We start from the raw sequence: 18,228 nt of genomic DNA, 5'->3' as shown, positions 1-18,228 counted from the left end.
TTTACAGTGACGCTATGTTTATGTTGAGAGTATTTCTTTCTACAACCTATGTGATGTGATTAAGTTCTTGTGAAGGAATTTCAGGAAAACAAGAGTAAAATCTTATTTTTAGAACAATAGCAAACATACTGTTCACACGTTCCACAAATGACATGAATATTTCATGACATAACTTGTATAATGAGCATTCAAAACGGATTTCATCACACTTCATGACGTGAGTCGTACATGGAACAGAGGAGACGTAGCGTGCTATTTACATCAGGCCTGACTTTAAAAATAAGCATTCTCCCATTTCCCATGAAACTGAGTTTTGGTGCTTGAATTGCTCAAACCCAGTGCAGTGAAATGATTTCTGCTGGGTTATCTATTAGCAGCACTGGCAGCCAAAAGATTACTCATTTTAATGTTCCTGATAGTATGACAAAGTCTAAAAAAATGATTGAATTACGAATAAATTAAACACTGTTTTCCCAAAGAATTCACAAGATAGTGCTTTTAAGTTGCTCTGTTTTATAACATTCTCTTGACCTTTTATTAGACTGAAAGTAGAGTAAATGCAATGCTTCATGGGAAATCAAAAGCACAAAATGTTATGAACTCACTCACATGCTATCAGACATTAAGAGCCCATTTTCCACTGAAATATCTGAAATACGTAAAAGCACACAATTGATATTCAGTGATTCCACATAACCCAGACTGAAAAACTCTTATCTTGATTTAAGATTGATTTTTGCCTTCAAAGCGCTGACATCAAACAGGGAGAACATAGGTTTTTATCCACCGTGCTTTCACCTGCGTGTGTAAACAACATCCAGCAGTGTCTTTAATACATCAAATGAGTTTGATGCATATTCTTTTTTAGCCAAGATAAACATTACACTGTTGCTTTTAAATCTAGGAGGACATCTTGGGACAGCCAGCCAGGGTGTAGAGATTACAGGGGAAACTAATTTATGATTCCTTTCTCATCTGACTTGGCAGTTTCAGGGCTGAGGAGAAACACTGCAAAGTCCCTGGTGTCTGAGCCAGCAGGTAAAGTTATTGTTCTTTTATTATGTCTTAAACCATTCAGTTATAACAAATAAATATATGGTTAATTCAAGACTTTACACTTTACAAATGTTCAAACATATTTCTTTGTACTTGTCATGGAGCTAGTGTCTCAGTAAACCGTGACAGTGAGCCAACATGTGCTCTACCAGGACCCTGAAACTGAAACAGCTAAATGGAATTCAGCCATCATTTACTGTATTTTATTATTTACACCTGTGATTTTCCTACTGTAACATATCAAAATGTCTTCCATGATAAAGGCCAATGATGCATGGCCAGAACAGCAGCAAGACTTATCTGAAAAAGATATGAGTTGCTCTTGCTGCTGCTCATCCAAAACAAATTCAAAGAATACTGTGAAGTGTAAGGCTCTATATTTTGAGTATACAGCCTTTGATTTTTGGCCACAAAGGGCCAGAATAACTAGCTAGCAAGATGACTAACATATTAGCAAACAGTTTACTATTGTGACAAACCAGAAGACATGACCCAACAAGTAGAACAATCATTTTTCTGGTTGCTTGACAAATGTCCCATGCCCGATATTCACTCTCCTTTTACCTCTGTTTTGGTCTCCACCTGAGAAAAATATCTGTTCTTTAGCCAGTAAATGTGCAAGTCTCCTCACCAGTTAGTCACTAACTGTCTGTCTGCTGTTTGGTGCCGAGCAATTACAGTCGGTTAATCATAGCTTTTTGTTGAAAACAGCTGCCTGCTGCTGAAGGGTCAATGAGGGCTAAATTTGTGGGCCAACCAAAAAACAAAACAAAACAATGAGATAAGAGGCTAAAGAGCTCTGTTGCGTGGAAGGATATTGCTATGTTGGGTGATGATTCTCTGTGGGTTTTTCTCTATAAGTGGCACCTTTCACATTACACATAATTGTTTGATCCATTGTTAATATGAAAATACTTTTTATATTCATCGAGGACAGCACACATCAATGTGATATACATGTGGTAAACTTAGCCAGGAGGCTAATTTTCATTTGCAAATAATTTTCAAAATGGCCACTTAGATACACATTAGAAGAACTTTGTGACATTTTTGTGAGTTCTTGTAGTAAAAAAAAAAAAGTTTTACTATTAGAGAAGTTTGGAGACTTCCTATTGATTTCAATATGTTTTTGGATCCAGCATCAAACAGTAGCCATTATACATTAAGAACTGCATCTCAGCACTCCACATTTAACCAGCCTAAATATATGAAAGGGACGAAAAAAAAATATCTATAAAGGCTAACGCAATGCAATACGTTGACGTCAACAGGCGCTTTAAGTTCAAGCTTTTTTTCAGGGCCAGACATAACACTGATTGTATAGGTGTTGTCTTTTGTGTAATGAAATAAGACATCTGTCAAGCACTCTGAGTGCCATTATCTCTAGCCATGGAATACACATGCACATATTCTCCACCTTTAGGACAAGCACGCGCCATCCAGCAGGTTTTTTAGTGAGTGGAGAGGGGTGAAGGAAATGATCCATCACTCAGGGTAAACTCTAAACACCCTAATGACACGTGGCAATATAAAATGGAAAATTCAAATAAACACCAGTGGGCCTGTTTGGAGGCACTCCTGGTACAATAGCCCAAACACTGGGCATTTGAGTAATCATTACTAGTCATAACTCAGCACACTGGAGATGTTAAATAAACAGTATACTTCTGTAAGGCATATACAACAAGGCCCAAATTTACTTTAGCCGTATCACAGGAATCTGTGAGGTAAAGGACACTCACCAGCCATGCCAGAGACAGTATCTTTTAATGTCATGTCATGTCTTTTCATCAACAGCGGACCCTTTCTGTTAGCTTGTTAGAAAAACTTACTACTGTATGCCTTGGTGGCCTCCAAGCTGATTTGTGGGTGTTGCATGACATAACAAGAAACCCAAACTGTTTCGAAACCTTCAGAACAGTCTATACATAGTCTGTCTGATTTACAACACATCTGTGCCTCAAAGAGCGCTACAGCACATACTGTATCACCATTTCCAGCTCGCTTGTTTTGCCAGCTATACCTCTGTGTTTTAGTTCAACTGCAGAAAAAAAAGTAGAAAATAATTTTCACTATTACTCAAGCTTGTTATAGGCCCAGAAATGATTTATAAAACCATAAGCTGGGGAGCATCCAGGGAGCGATGTGGACGCTGACCTCATAGGTGAAACCCTGCCTCTAATTTGATCCTAATTGGGCTTGATTACACGGCTATTAGGAAGAGTTCTCCGAACCCAGCCAGGCCGAGCCCTGCGGTGGGGTTAACACTGTTGCCAGATACTGTTATGAAGCCCAGGTAAGGTGTCACCGCAGGGCTAAAACCCAGTGGGCCCTCAGTTAGAGCTGAAATTGAGGCTATTACATTACTGCTATTCCTGAGTACAATTTTATGCAATTTAAAAATGGACAAAGAGGAATAATCACTTAATAAATAATGTTCTTAAAAGATTACAGCGTGGTTATTGAAAATTACCTTGTGCAATAGAACAGTAGTCTGTAACATTGTTCACTTTTTCTCCATATTGGGGAACAACAAATGTTAGCCAGAGTTTGATCCATGTTCACAATATAAATCCAAGATGTGACTACCCTGTGTATAATGGGTTTCATACTGTACATGCAAAGACTTCTATTAACTCTCAATGATATGTGTGAAAAAAGCCTTACATTTATGTCATTCTGCTGGTCCCCTGATAGCCATTACTAACCCAATATCCTGTTTCAGAGAGCACGAGCCTCCAGCATGTTACTTTTGGCCCCTCACCAAATCGCAAAGTATGAAAATTACCCATCTAGTCATGGCCTGCAGCTCTTTAAAAGCCATCAGCGTTCCTTTGACAAACCTCCACATGGCTCAGAGGGCCAGATCTGACTGGCAGAACACGACTCTGCCCACCGTCACCACCAACCACAAAACCTCTCACCTCCCTCACCCTCCGGAGGAACAAAGTAACCAGGGTTCGTTTCGAGCCATTTGTAAGGCCGCATAATTCAACAACCACAAGGCCTGGCGATTATATGTGTGCGGAAAGCCCAGATAAACAGCATCGGCTTCCTCTCTGCTTGTTATCAGCTTTCTCATACACTCGCTGGCCTGAGCGTTACCCCCGCCTCGCTCAACGTGTCACATCCCTCTGGAGTGCCGGACCTAGAAATAGCTTGACATGTTGTCTCTGGGTGTGCTCTCCTTCTCTTTTTGTGAAGATGTGACACTAGAGGCCAGTACTACACATTCCTATTATTGTAGTGGCTTCTGACAAACTCAGACAGTCACAGGAGGACCACTTATACTTTGAGTGCTGCATAATAATACGTTGTCACCTAGTTTGATGGGGCTTTCAAGAGAAGGAGCATTGCCTCATAACTGACAAATACAAGAAAATGTTGCCAGAGGTCGAGAAAAACAGCCAAAGATATGAATAGTTCCTCCTCTGATTTTACGAAACTGAAAACGTTCACCCTCACTCAGACTGAGTCAAGTATGATTAATGCTGCTGCTCTTGACATGAAGTGAACAAATGAATCAAGCTCCATCCAAACCAAGAAGGGAAAGCATCATTCAGAAGCATTTGGGATTACTGGCATTCCCGAGAGGCTGAGGTATTCATCAGATTCCTCAAACACATTCATGCACAAACAGCGTCAGGTGTCAGGTGCTGCTCTCAGCCCTGCCAGTGTCAGGTTAGTATCATTAAGAACGTCAGGCTTGGCGCTCTGAAGGGTTTGAGCGGCATCTGGCAACACACCAGGAACCAGGCTTTTGCTGAAACAGATGCTTGCCTTTATGAATTGTGGCATATCCTCAGTACCAGACTTTGCGTCACATTTCTCGGTTAGCCAGCTTTGCCAGGAATGACTTGGAACACAGTGTATAAAAGCTCTACTGCTCCAGAACTCATGCAAATGGGAAATGTGTGTGAGCGTCTGAATTGCAGATGAAGTGCGCTGAGGGAAACCGGATGCAAAATGAATCACATTTTCTATGTCCACTTGTGGTCTCCGCGTGGTTTTGGTGTTTTGCAGTGTTCGACGGCTGGTCATTGAAATTGCTTCCTTTGAAATCAAATAGTCCCAGTTAGCTCTGTGTGCTTAACTATCATCATCGAGAGAGCTGGTTTTGTTTGGCATCTCACCATCACATGTATGAGGTCATTGTCAGGCATACAGGCATGAAACTTCTGTTTATCTCACTGACGTGTGTGTGTGAGGTTTTGAAAAGGCATATGTGTGTGAAAAGGCGCTGTTGGTGTGTTATACTGCAGCCCCCTCCTGTGGTAATTGACAGCTCTATTAGTGTGGCTTACACATGCTCTAGCAAGCCATGAATTTATGTACTGGTGAAGCACCCATGTGTGGATGTGTGAATGTGTTTGCACCTTGATGTTTGCTGATCTTCTACATTCAGAATGGCACAGTGTACATGGATTATATTAAGAACTGATCTGGCTCCAGAGTGAATCCCTGAATTTGATATAAAAATGTAAAGGAGAATTCATTTTTTAATACAATTAGGGTCTAATTTGCATATGTTTTGCCATCACTTCTATCAGTTATGATAACATTATGCTCACCAAAGTAATTGCTAAGATCTAGGAACATGGTGGCATCGCTAATTGTGAAGGGCGAGAAACATGAGACATGAGAACATCAGGCAGATTATCTTAACCACTTTGGAGGTAAAACAGAGAGTGAGCACACATGTCAGTAAGAACCCTTCATTTTACGGGAAAAAAGTGCACACAACTACAGTAGATACAACAGGTCAATGTCGAAGTAGGAATTTGGTGTGTTAAGTGTGATAACAGACAGATTGAGTGAGTTTGGCTAACCTGGAGGTTTGTTTAATACCTGTGATCATCTGCTTGCATTCCTTGCTGCCACTCTTCATCCATGCTAGCAGCATGGCTCTAAGGATGGCAATGTCAGTCTGTCTGTTTGTTGGTCTCTCCGCCACTTCGGTCCAGACTGAAAGGGGTGAAGATTTTTTTAGTGAACTGTCCCAAAAACTATTAGATGGATTGTCATGAAATTTGGTCTATCCATTCATGTCCCCCTCAAGATGAATTGTAATCACTTTTGGTGATAACAATTCATCAAACTTTCAATTTTTCCTGTACTAATTAATACTAAACACAGCTAATGACATTCACATCAGCCTTAGTGCTAATTAGTAAATGTCAACATGCTAAACTAAGAAGGAGAACATGCTAAACATGATGCTAAACATCAGTATGGTAACCTTTTCATTGAGAGCATATTAGCAGTTAGCTTGAAGAATACAATGTTATTGGCACTGACAGAGTGATGGTCAAAACCCAAAAGTAAGATCCAAGTTATAATGACCTAGAATTTCATTTGCCTGTTAAAACAAGGCAGACATGCATGCCTCCATTTTTTTGATGAATCAGGAAGTGTGAAAACATGCGGCTGCTTTACTACCTGAATTGGAAAACAAAGACAAGAAGAAAGGTTTGCTCATCAGGTGTGTCTGAAGTCCAAACCAGACATGCTGGATATGGATCAAGGACAAGTCATTTAGAAACTTCAGTTAGACACAGAGGAATGTCTGCAAAGTCCCAGATTGTTGATATTGTTTGAGTAAGCTAACATGTGTGGAAATACATAAGTGACACACATTTTTGTACATGTTTGCCTGTTGAATTGCAGCCGTTTTCCAATCTATGAACTTAGTTTAGCTTTATTTAAAAGGAATGAGGATGTGTTGATGGACAGTTTTGGACAAATAACACTTATTTCTGCTGAATTCAATCCAACTCAGTTCTCTCACACTGGTGCCGTTACACATCTGAAAGCAATAACACAAGGAACAGAGAGAGGGACCGGCAAATTTTAGATGGTGAAAGAAATTTAACAAGTTAATAAATGCCTTTTTATACTGTACTTGTTTACAAGGTTTTATGTCAAATGGAAACAGGGTAAACTTTACACAGTGAACTGAACTAACGCATCAAAAATAAAAAGAGCTTCATTACCATTAGTTTCGAATAGCTCCAGGGACATTTATTCTTTGTACACTTAATATTCTCATGTTATACTCTATTTTAATCCATATTCATGCTTTGTGTTTCAACTAACATGGACACAGATGTTGTGAAAGTGTGCCAGATGTCCTGAGGACAAGTGCTTCTGTCTTATTCAAATAGTTGTTTGATGCTTGTGCTCAGATAAATCTGAGGAACCACTTGTCCTTTTTAAAGAACATAAGCATTTTCAAAAGCCTAAAAAAGGAAGATATTTTTTACTCAAAATATTTAAAAGACTTTCCTTACTGCAAGTCTGCGCTATCATACTTTTGCCTAAATTCAAGCCTTACAGGGGCATGAAATGATCTAAGACCTTTACTGTCCTCTGCTGGTGACAGGTAGGAATTTTGGGTGGAGAGGTCCAAACTAAATGTCAATTGTCAGTGTCTTTGCTTTTTAGTTATTACAGTGATATGATTTAATCCTGATTTAGTTATGGATGTCTAATCCTTACTAAGCACTGCATTCACTCCCATTTATTTTCCACTAAGGACGTTTTGTAAATGTTCAGCCTCCTGATTGTATATCACTTTGCGCTATTTTTTTTTCCTTCAGTTGAAGTGTTTATTTAACTTAAAGTCCACCTCCACTCAAATATGTTTTTCTTCTTGTTCCTTCAGTTGAATGTTTGAGCTTCTCTGTGCAGAATGATGTATGTGCAGAGTTTTCACATTCATCTGCTGAAAGTGGAAAGTTTCTCTGTGCTCACTGAATCACATTTTAATCGGTGGGCCTATGATCATGATTTGTGACATCACAACTAGTTTGGAAGCCAGTCCTGGTCCAATATTCAACTCATACGAGTGTGATGTGGAAACTTGAAGCCTCCAGTGCACAAACACTGAGAATGAACTTTACAGTGAAGTAGGAGACATCTTGTGTCCAGCAGTTAAACTTCTGAAATGAAATATATATGTATAGATTCTGGATTTTTGTGAGGGAGAAGGAGCAGATGTAATTTAAAGGATTTTAAAATAGTAATTATACTATTTTGGTGGAAAAACCATATCATATACACATTGTTCCAAGTAGAATATTTTATGTCTTAATACATGTCTGAGGGGATCTTTAATGCTCATATTTCAGGCTGCATTTTGTAGTCCTGTTGAACTGTATTTCATAATACTGAGAGGTGTTTCTAATATTTTGTCCACCCCCCATTAATGTAATGTAACCAGAAGGACAAAATATTAGAAACACCTCCCATTATAACACAAAACAATTCAACAGCAGCACAAATTGCTTTGAGCTACAGGTAGTTCATAAACTGGCAACTTTAATGAAATAAATCATTGATTACTGTGGTATAAAAATGCAAAGTAATTTTGCTCTGTTGAGAATATCAAACAACCATCTGCATCATTCTAACCAAAACTCAATTAAAATTAAATTACATCTCAAGCTGATTACTCATTTCCAGGGACATTAATGAACAGAATCTTTTGAATTACTAGTTCCAAATTAAGAATAAATTAATCATCTGTTTTGAAAATGAATTATCATTGATGAAACAAAATTGATTGGATAGCTTAACACATTAAACAACGTTTTTCATCACATCTTTTACTACAACTAAACTTGTATTTATCAAATACCAAAGAGCTGTTGTGCATTAACCTGTCCAGTGGTGAAAATGGACATTCAGAAAATGACTTCATGATGAGGTAAGCTCAGCATGGTCTTCTTGTAATCCACTGAACTCTGAGCTGCCTGATCTGTGTTTAAAGATCCCCTCCAAACATGTTTAAAGATGTATAGAAATACTATGTGCTGATTAATAATTTGTGTTTGACAAAGCGGGGGAGACCACACCATCTGTCCCTGTTACACTTGGCTGTATTTCTTACTGTGCTCATTTGTTTGTTTAGACAGTATAATGTTGCCATGTGCAGCAGTGCTTTTGCATACTGTGTTAGTTTTTGTTTGTTTAGCATTGTTTTATTATATTAACAACTGCATTTGTGGTTTAATCAAGACAGACAAGTATTGTTTAAGCTCAGTTACTGTTTACTGATTTAGTCTTGAGTTATAATTAGTTTGCTTTGGTACTTACCATACCCACCATGCTTTCAGGAGACAAAAGGGGAGTCCCCCCAGGACTTCCTGTATTTAAACTCTTTCTGACATCACCAGTGATGTTATGGGTTGTACCAAGTATGGGGGGAATTTATTGTATTTAGTTAAATGTTTGGTTTAGTATTAACGTGAGTTGTATTCATTTTGGCTTATGGTAGGGAATATATAGAGCATTGTTTACATAGACAATGTGTACTGATACAAGCAACATTGTTGTTTACCTGTTATAGGTGTGGAAGACTGAAACATCCCTGAGAGAAATATGGTTCTGCCTGGACAGATTGGAGGGCCTTTTTAAGGGGAGAGTTGTTTTGAGATTGAGATACATGGATGTTTGTGTAGCTGTGTGCCCTGAGTTAAGCTAGTTAAGTCAGATTTTTTCCCCTCTTTCTTTCCTTTGTTTGGAGATACTTTTTTTTAAAAGTCATTTACACTTTGGCTAAGCTTCCTTCCAATTTCTGATATGTTCTTTTTTTCTACATGAAAAGTTCAATTGTCTCATCAGATATTCTTGATATCAACTCCTTATCCCTTGATGATAAAGCCAAAGTCTATGAATATGCAAATACTGTTCATTTCAGGAGGTTTCAAGTTTCCACATCACACTTTTGTAAATTTCATATTGGACCACGATTGGCTCCAAACCAGTTGTGATGTTACAAATCATGCTTGTAGCTGCACACTTTTAACTGAGATTTGTGAGCATGGAGAAACTTTCCTCCTTCAGCAGATGAAACAAACTCTGCACATCCATCATTCTGCACAGAGAAGCTCAAACATGCAACTGAAGGAACAAAAAGCAGAACACATTTTGAGTCGAAGGGGATTTTAAGGCAAGGCAAACTTTCTTTAAGAAATGTATCCGGTCTGGCCAGTTATCTATTGAAAGCTACAGCCAGATACTCATTGAGTGACTGATATTGAGCAGCAACTTTGTCAGTCCCCTGCTGCCACTCTGTGCTTTTGGACTGTAATAGTCTTGCTTTAATTCTCCTTGCTGATCTAAAGATCAGCAAGGAGAATTAAGCCAGGCATTCCTGTTTTATGTATTTCAGTGTCCAGCCACCCAGCTTGATGTAGCCAGCAGTCCCCTCATATCAGCGACCAGGCGGCTCGTTTGATTCTGAAATGGAAAGTCTGGCTGCGATGGTTCTCTTTGGTCTGTCATCTTAATCTTCAAAGTCATTCAGAGGAACTGAACCTCCTTAGTTGCTGCTTCTCCACAATCTGAATGACTCACACCTTCCGGTCTGCACACAGAGACACACACACACACACACACACACACACATGCATATTCATAAACACACATACACCTTCCTTAGAGTTCTGTCATGGGTCACCGTGATCCAATATGCACGTCCTTGAGACAAAAGACGTCAAAGAAAACATTTGATGTCCTGTTGCTGATAATCTTCTCTCACATCCCACATCAGAATACTGAACAGGCTACACACAGACTGCCAAGTTGTTGCAAACAGCTGTATGAGGGTTAAATGTGTGGTTTGATCATTTTATCACAGAGAAAAAAGGGACAAAGATTTTGAAAAGTACACTTCCAAGACGCCTCAAAATGCTCTTAAACTTGGTTTTTGCATTTTTTTTGCAAGTTGAGTGGGGATGATGATGTTTTGCCCTCGCCCAGCTCTGTTGCTGAGGCTTACATCTGGAAGTGAACCATCAAAGTTTACTTGTGTATTGACCCAAGTAGGACTCAGTATGTTGTTTTCAGTGCAGTGATGCCACCTTATGGCCAAATATGGCAATCACATCTTTCTAAATCAACCAAAACTACATGGATAAAGATAAAAGTCCTCATAAAGCTGTAAGGATCTCTGCCATCTTAGATTAAAAGGTTAACAAATAAATTGTAACATCAATACTATTACTATTACTATACTATTAAAATAATAAAATGTTTTGTTTGATCAAACCAAGCCCATGATGTTGATAATGAAGATAATGATGCTGTTTTTAAAAATGACTTCCTCTGTCCTCAGCATGTCATAATTTAATAGAAATGGCACCTAGAATAGTAATGATACTTATCACAATTTAACCCAACAGGGAGCAGCTTTAAAGAAAGAAATATTTGAAGATATATAACATAATCTGCTTTTGGTGTCAGTAATAATAATAATTGTTTGGTGAATTTTTTTTTTTTTTTTTCAAATGATCAAAATAGCAGATATTGTAATAGGAGTCCATCCCTCTAAAATATGTGCTTAGATATTTAGAGTTAAGACATATAGTTATGTTGGCAATATGTCCACAACAAATACAGTAATGTGAGTATATACAGTTGATACTTGCATGTGTTAAATGTAAAATTGTCTTACCATGTAAAATAATGCAGCTGAGTGGTGACACTAATGGCACTACTGATGTTCACAGTAAATATATTGTATACTTGACAAGGATGAATGGTTTATATGAATTTCTATAGGAAATGCATACTGTATAGATCATTTTAACAAACTTATGGAAAGTTGAGGTAGTGACACACAAATATATTTGTTTAAAATGTAAAAGGGGTAAATGAAATATACCATTTGGCAGAAACAAGCAATACCTGGAATATGAAATGCTGGGACATTTTTGACCCACCTAACGTTATGCATCTAAGGTTGAACTCAGTTTTAAGGTGAGCACAAACTTTCCCTCTTCAGCAAATACATGTGAAAATAGTGTCAAACTCTGCACATACTCATATAATGTTACACAGTGAAGGTCAAATGGAGTAACAATAAGCAAAACATATTTTTAGTTGAGGGGCTCTTAACCTTCCTGTCGCGCTTCACTGTAGTTTTAACATACAATGCTTCCATATTATTACCTTAATTATATTGCTTTTGATGGTCGCACTGTGACAAACACTTTCCCCTGAAACTCAAACAAAACGCTGAAGGGGAACAATAGGTGTGAGTCAGTCAGCAGGTGGACGCAGGGACAGGGGGGGATGTCCTGGTCCTGGGTCAGCTCCAGGTCGCTCATGTCCCCTCAGCAACGGCCTGATTAATGCAAACACCGCGTTACTATGGAGGCCGAGACACAATCAGTTCATCCACTGGCGGGGTTCGAGCCCGGACAGCAGAGCACCCTGCGGACATGGACGAGTCACCTACTGAGGACAAGAGACTGGACTTTATAGCAGACTACGTGCTGAGGACGTTGAAACTGAAACAGGACCGATGGCAGAAGTGCGTGTCCAGCGAGGACAACAGACAGGTCCTGCAGGAGTTTGTGGACAAACCCGAGCAGCGAACTCTGGTGGTGTGTGTGACCGCCGCCGGGCTGCTGCAGCCCGCCGCTGCCTTCACGGCCAGCTCCAAAAACAAAGCTGTGTATTTTGTGAAACAAAGAGCAACTGCGCTGAGTCCAGACTCCATGAAGGATAACTTGGTCTGCGGGGACTTGTCTTACGCTCCGCTGGATCAGTTTTCTGCTCTAGTTGACGAGGTGAGCAGCAGAGCAGAATGTGTTAATTATTAGATGCATGAAGGCTGCCTTAAGATGACGAAATTATCCTTCTTATCCACAGTTTTGAAATGATATTCAGCTGCCCAAGTAGCTCATTATGGACTCACTTGTCAAATGTGACTAAGTAGACTACACTTACTCAAGTAGGCTACTAGAATAGTTCTGAGGTAGCCCACTAGAGGATGTCATGCTTCTTTATACCTCTAGTCCACTACACTTCCGAGACAAGCATTGAACTTTAAACTCCACAGCATCAAGGGCCCATTTCACCCACTACAGGGGTCACTGGAACAAAAATGAACTGTGGGACATTCCACAATACAGCAGGTGGAATGTAACTAAGTAGTACATTTACTCAAGTACTGTAAATCTTATCAATACTCCAAATCAACCAATTTGAAGTAGGCTATATGTACTTAAAGTGTTCCATTTCATGCTCTGCTCAACTACATTTATTTGATAGCTACAGATAACATAAAACACATATGATGATCTTATAAAATATGATGCACTGATACAGATTAGATTGCCCAAAACAGTATTTGAAATAGTTCAAACTAGCCACTTTAAACCACCTACAACAATATAAATGCTATGTACACATTAAAATAAATCTCCACTCCCACGCAAGTGACATTGTCACCACAGGACTTTCACTTGCATTAGAGTATTTTTATATTGCAGTATCACCACATTTGCTTTAAATACAGGATGTAAATGTCTTTGTGTCTGTTATAAACAAAACATGGAAACACTTGTAAAAGTACCACTGCAATTCTACTAGTGGTCAAAACGGGGTATCTTTAAAGTATCAGTAATAATAAAACAATAATATAGTATATGCATTATATTTACTTAAGCCAAATGAAATACTTCATCCACCACTGGTTTGTGGTAACCTGATTAAGAACAGATTTATTCAGTAAAATGCACCATGTTAGTACAACTGCTACTAAAATAATAAAGGCATTAAATGTAGATTTAAAAGCAGTGTGCTTTTACAAGATGTGACCTCAAGATTAGATGGTAATGCAGGTGTTTCCTATCATTTGAGTTTGTAATGTGGTTTAATAGAGCATACAGTATTAAGGAAACTTGAAAGTAATTACATTATCACAAACTAATAACCACACAGTGACATGGAGCCTTCACAGCCTTTGGGGGTCTGGGAGCCCCGTGGTAGTTGCTCAATTTGCCTGGTTGGTAATCCAGCCTTGACTGTATCTGTCTCAAAGCTGTAATTACTTTCTATATTTTACTTACAACAATGTGAGTTTCTAAAATATGATACAGTATTATAGATTAAACTACCCAACAGTATGTAAGGAAGTTAAGTTTAGCTTCATCTAGCTACAACATCAAATAGCTGTTTATACTGTAATGTATCCATAATTACAATATAGTTTTAATAATATATAACACTGACAGGGGCCATGGACAGCATAATGAGTACCTTTATTTTCAATACTTGAAGTACATTTTACTCGTAATACTTCTTTTACCTAAATTAAGAAAATAAGTAAAATTTAGAATGCAAGACTTTTACTTGAACTACGTTTACTTAAGTAAATGATCTGCATTCTTCTTCCACAACTGTATGCATCAAACGTTTACTCCAAAGCAATCAGTTTTCCATATTGAAATAAATCTTTACACTCCTCCAGGTTGTGGCCCCACTGCTGTCCAACAGTAAAAACCACACTGAATGGCCACAGGTTGTGTCTCAGGACATCAGGCGCCACGTCCATTCCCTCAAGACCAATGTGTTTGTGGTGTCAGGCCAAGTCCAAGGCAAGACCCTGCTGCCCCTCCCTGCAGGCTCCGAGAGAGTAGAGCAAGCTGCCCTGGAGACAGACAAAAGGTAGACAAACACCTGGGACATAAACATGTGTGTCAGTGCATCATTTGTCCAAAGTCTACATTAAAAAACGGTTTACTTGTGAAACTTCACAGGGGGGAAACAGTGGATAAAAGCATCATCCACTCCTTGGAGTCAGCGGTGATTGAGTGGAGCCATCAGATCCGTGCAGTCTTGAAGAAAGACTCCGCTGAGGCTCTGCTGGAAGGCAAAAACCCCACACCACACACAGAGATGCTCTTCTGGAAGAACAGGTCAGTAGCTCTGTTACCTCAGACACTGAATATCCACTGGCAACTTCTGTGTGTCGTGATTTTTTTGAAAATAACAAATGTCCCTAAAGCACCTCAAAGTTGCATTGTTTTGTAAGATTTTGCTGGTGCTACTAATTATTTGAGTTTCAGAACACCTGCGCTATCGAGAAATGTAATGTGGAGCCCAGTCCTGTCTATTCCTTTGTTGTTGTCACGTAGCAGAATTATATCTTATAAGGCCAATGTCCTCTACTTTTACCATTTGTTTTTCCTCTGCACAGATGTGACAAAAGCTTTTGCTTATGCTTATCCTTCTCATAAGTTCAAAGCCTAGTTATAATGTAAGTGTTTCTTAAGCGGAGATTTACACATTACTAAATTAAAACAGGTTGCTTCACACAAACTAGCTCTTGCATAAAGATTAGCTAGTTGTTACTAAATACAGTATTTACACCCACTAACTGCCAAGTAGAACTGTTGGGTAGCTAACTGAACTGAAAAACTAACGTTAGCTTGCAGCAGGCTAACGTAAGCCTTATAAATTTGCAGCTATTGAGACTGAAGAGTAAAAATACATAGCTATATGGCAAATAATCAAGATGTCTGACTTGACACTGTCAAAAAGCTTTTTAATAATAATGTAAACTCAGAAGTTTTTCAATTACAAATCATAAAAATAACACAATGCATGTTAAATTACAAAATGGTATCTGACATTTCTAACATTTGACTATGCCCAAAATCACTACCCATTCATTATATAATGTACTGTATTTACTGTCCACAATTTTATGTGAGTGTCCAAATTCTGTTTGTAAATGTGTTCACCATATAGTGCTCTCAAATATTCCACAATGGACACAGCCTAAATGAAATAGCATTGGTTAGTATAGTTGAATATTTCCTTCTCACTGTAAACTACATTAATACTACTAACTCTGAAAGACATTTCTCCATGTATGAATACATTTATAAAACTTCATACCAACATTTGCAAAGGATTAGTAGTAAGGTTTTGTATATTGTTTGGCCCCTAAAACTGTTATTTTTGGCATGTGATGCTATAGTACAGTGATTTCTTGTCTACATATTAATATAATATTGATTTCTTGTGGCTGGATTTAGCTACAGATGTTTTCTAGCGACCATTTTACATGTTACTGATGTATTTACTAGTTAAGACATTTTAATGGTGCAACCAGATGTAGTAAATCACTAGTCTGAAACTGACCTGAAGCTAGTAGTAAGAACTTTAAACAAACTTAGAAATTGATTTATGTACAGTTGGTGAAACCCAATCCACTGGCCTTCTATAAATGAGACAGAAACCTTTTGCTCTTCATCTCTTTTATACTTGAAGATATGCAGATCTGGAGTGCATCCACTCCCAGTTAAAATCCTCCAAGGTGAAAAAGATGGAGATGCTGTTGGAGGCTGTGGAGAGCAGCTATTCCCCTGCTTTTAGTAACATCCTACAGGACGTCATTGCAGGTAATGACACAAGCTACACATCTGACAATAAAGCAAAATGTAATGAGGCCTGCTTTCTGAGGTGTAGCACATGCTCGATTGAAGGGCTAAAGTGTGATTTAAGATGATTTATTATCATCTACTTTTGCACATGTGGTATTGAGTTTACTGAACGGACTTTGATCAAATCTTCACTCACCAGCTTTGGAGGAGGCCAAGGACATCTGCACCTACTTGAGGCCCCTGCAGCGCTTGTTTGAGGACATGGAGACAGCAGAGTTTTCTGAAGTCAGGGGTCAGATTGGCCCTTTGATGCACACAGTGTGTCTGGTGTGGGCTAACTCCAGATACTACAACTCCCCAGCACGCCTCATCGTTCTGCTGCAGGAGACCTGCAACCTCCTCATACAGCAGGTCAAGTGCAGTTTCTTCTCTGGTTCAAGTGGTGATCCATACAGCCTGCTTTTTTTAGTTTTATGTTGTGTTTTTGCTGCTAAGTAGTCATTACTGTTGTGTTTCTGAACTGCACTTGTTAGATATCACCTGTCAGTACAGAGTGGGTGTGATTTGTTTTTTTTTTCTTGGAACTTAAGTGTTGGTGAAGTTTTACTCTCTGTGGGTGGAACTCTTTTCTTTGTCTGTTCACTGTTCATGCTATCACATTTTCTATTGTCCAGTTCCTTTGTGTTCAGTTTATTGGAAACAAAACTCTGTTTTTGCTGCCAGAAATATACTATATGACACTTGAAAACTTTTCCCAGGAAAGACCTACCAGCCACCAGTGCTGGATTAACCCACTAGGGGAGCCCAAGGCGAAATTGAGCTGTGGGCCCCAATTCACAAATTCCTCTCTTTCTATTGTGTATGCATTTTGTTGCCTTTAAATACCCATCAGGTACAGTGCACATGGCAGCTTCAATTTATTTTGCCCAGAGCCCCAGAGACCAACGGAGCTCCTATTCTAGCATACCGTGCTTTCTGTGTGTCAGTTTGTTATATCTGCAACATGTCCCCCTGATGGAATACTCACCATGTTAGCATAAAATCAAGTGAAACAGTAACAGTATTTACACTAGATTTTGACACAGGACCTTCACTTTTGTGGCACATATTCCCAAACCAATTTGTCAGTTATGACCACAAACTAATTGCCACACAGTAAAGCTTTTGGAGACCCTAAAGGTACTCAGGGCAGACAGTGAGCTGTTGCCACCTCCATTTCCATTTCCAAAGTAAATGGCAGCTGTCCTCTTGCCTCTGCCATCTAAGTTGATAATAGTTCCTCTATTAAACTATAACATGCTCTATTTGGTGAGAATGTGAGATAAAACTAGGTCAATAGAAGCAAATTGTAGCATACATATAGGTGTTAGTTGGATTGGATGTCGACGGAAACAATAGCAGTAGTTGTGCCCTGCTGCCACCTTTGCCAGGTTGAGTGGTTTTACACCCAACTGAGCTACTTTTTATTTGATTTATTTGAAATATCTTAACTGTCACTGCAGTACATGTATATCATAAGCCTAACTAAGCTGAGCTCATTTCATTTATTTTATTTATAAGGACAACACACATTAATCAACATTTCTGTGCTAGTGTTAGCCAGCTGGCTAATTTTCAACTGCAGTCCTTTGGTGAGATGTTTTGAAAACTAAAAAGTGATAAAATTTACAGAACGAAGACAACAAGACACCATAAAGACAGTAACAGCTACAAAACAATAGTTCTCAAGATAGAACACAAGTTCTCAAGGTAGAACAACAGGGAACAACAAAACATCAGTACTGCAATAACAAACAACATTTCGGCATAAATAGCTGTGCAAGCAACATGAAGCAACAAAACACAGCCAAGCAATACTGACCACAGCCATTAACAGTAGACATGAATAAAATACTATAATCATTATGTTGATCTTGATAAAATGTTAAAAGATACAGTTATGGGTTAGTAAAATGGCAATATACACGTAACACACAAGCCATGCAAC

The 18,228-nt window shown here is 38.7% G+C and overlaps 2 protein-coding genes across 19 annotated transcripts in view; one reads left to right on the top strand and one right to left on the bottom strand.

Moving 5' to 3' along the window:
* The window catches only part of myocd (myocardin), a 164,207-nt gene extending 152,106 nt beyond the window's left edge, over positions 1–12,101 (bottom strand). For 8 of the 11 annotated variants that reach the window (XM_044338789.1, XM_044338797.1, XM_044338799.1 and 5 more), the window contains exons 1-3: positions 12,013–12,101; positions 10,243–10,426; positions 5,905–6,021 (exon numbers count right to left, since the gene is read on the bottom strand). The gene's annotated coding sequence lies outside the window, so the exon portion shown is untranslated. Of the gene's footprint in view, positions 1–5,904; positions 6,022–6,399; positions 6,900–10,242; positions 10,427–11,515; positions 11,595–12,012 lie in introns of those variants that run through there. The other 3 variants (XM_044338791.1, XM_044338792.1, XM_044338793.1) reach the window with 3 other exon arrangements.
* Positions 12,102–12,194: 93 nt separating this feature from the next.
* Positions 12,195–18,228, top strand: part of dnah9 (dynein, axonemal, heavy chain 9) — a 178,919-nt gene continuing 172,885 nt past the window's right edge. For all 8 annotated transcript variants that reach the window (XR_006399614.1, XM_044338784.1, XM_044338783.1 and 5 more), the window contains exons 1-5: positions 12,195–12,635; positions 14,321–14,517; positions 14,610–14,768; positions 16,129–16,259; positions 16,441–16,652. Coding sequence is in view for 7 of the 8 variants with exons in the window: in XM_044338784.1 (XP_044194719.1) it covers positions 12,195–12,635; positions 14,321–14,517; positions 14,610–14,768; positions 16,129–16,259; positions 16,441–16,652 (1,140 nt within the window). In the remaining variant the exon portion in view is untranslated. The remainder of the gene's footprint in view (positions 12,636–14,320; positions 14,518–14,609; positions 14,769–16,128; positions 16,260–16,440; positions 16,653–18,228) is intronic.

This window comes from Thunnus albacares, chromosome 20 (genome assembly GCF_914725855.1).
Source record: "Thunnus albacares chromosome 20, fThuAlb1.1, whole genome shotgun sequence".
Classification (NCBI taxonomy): Eukaryota; Metazoa; Chordata; class Actinopteri; order Scombriformes; family Scombridae; genus Thunnus; species Thunnus albacares.
The sequence above is the reverse complement of the archived record's forward strand: the minus strand, read 5'-3'. Positions and strand labels throughout refer to the sequence as shown.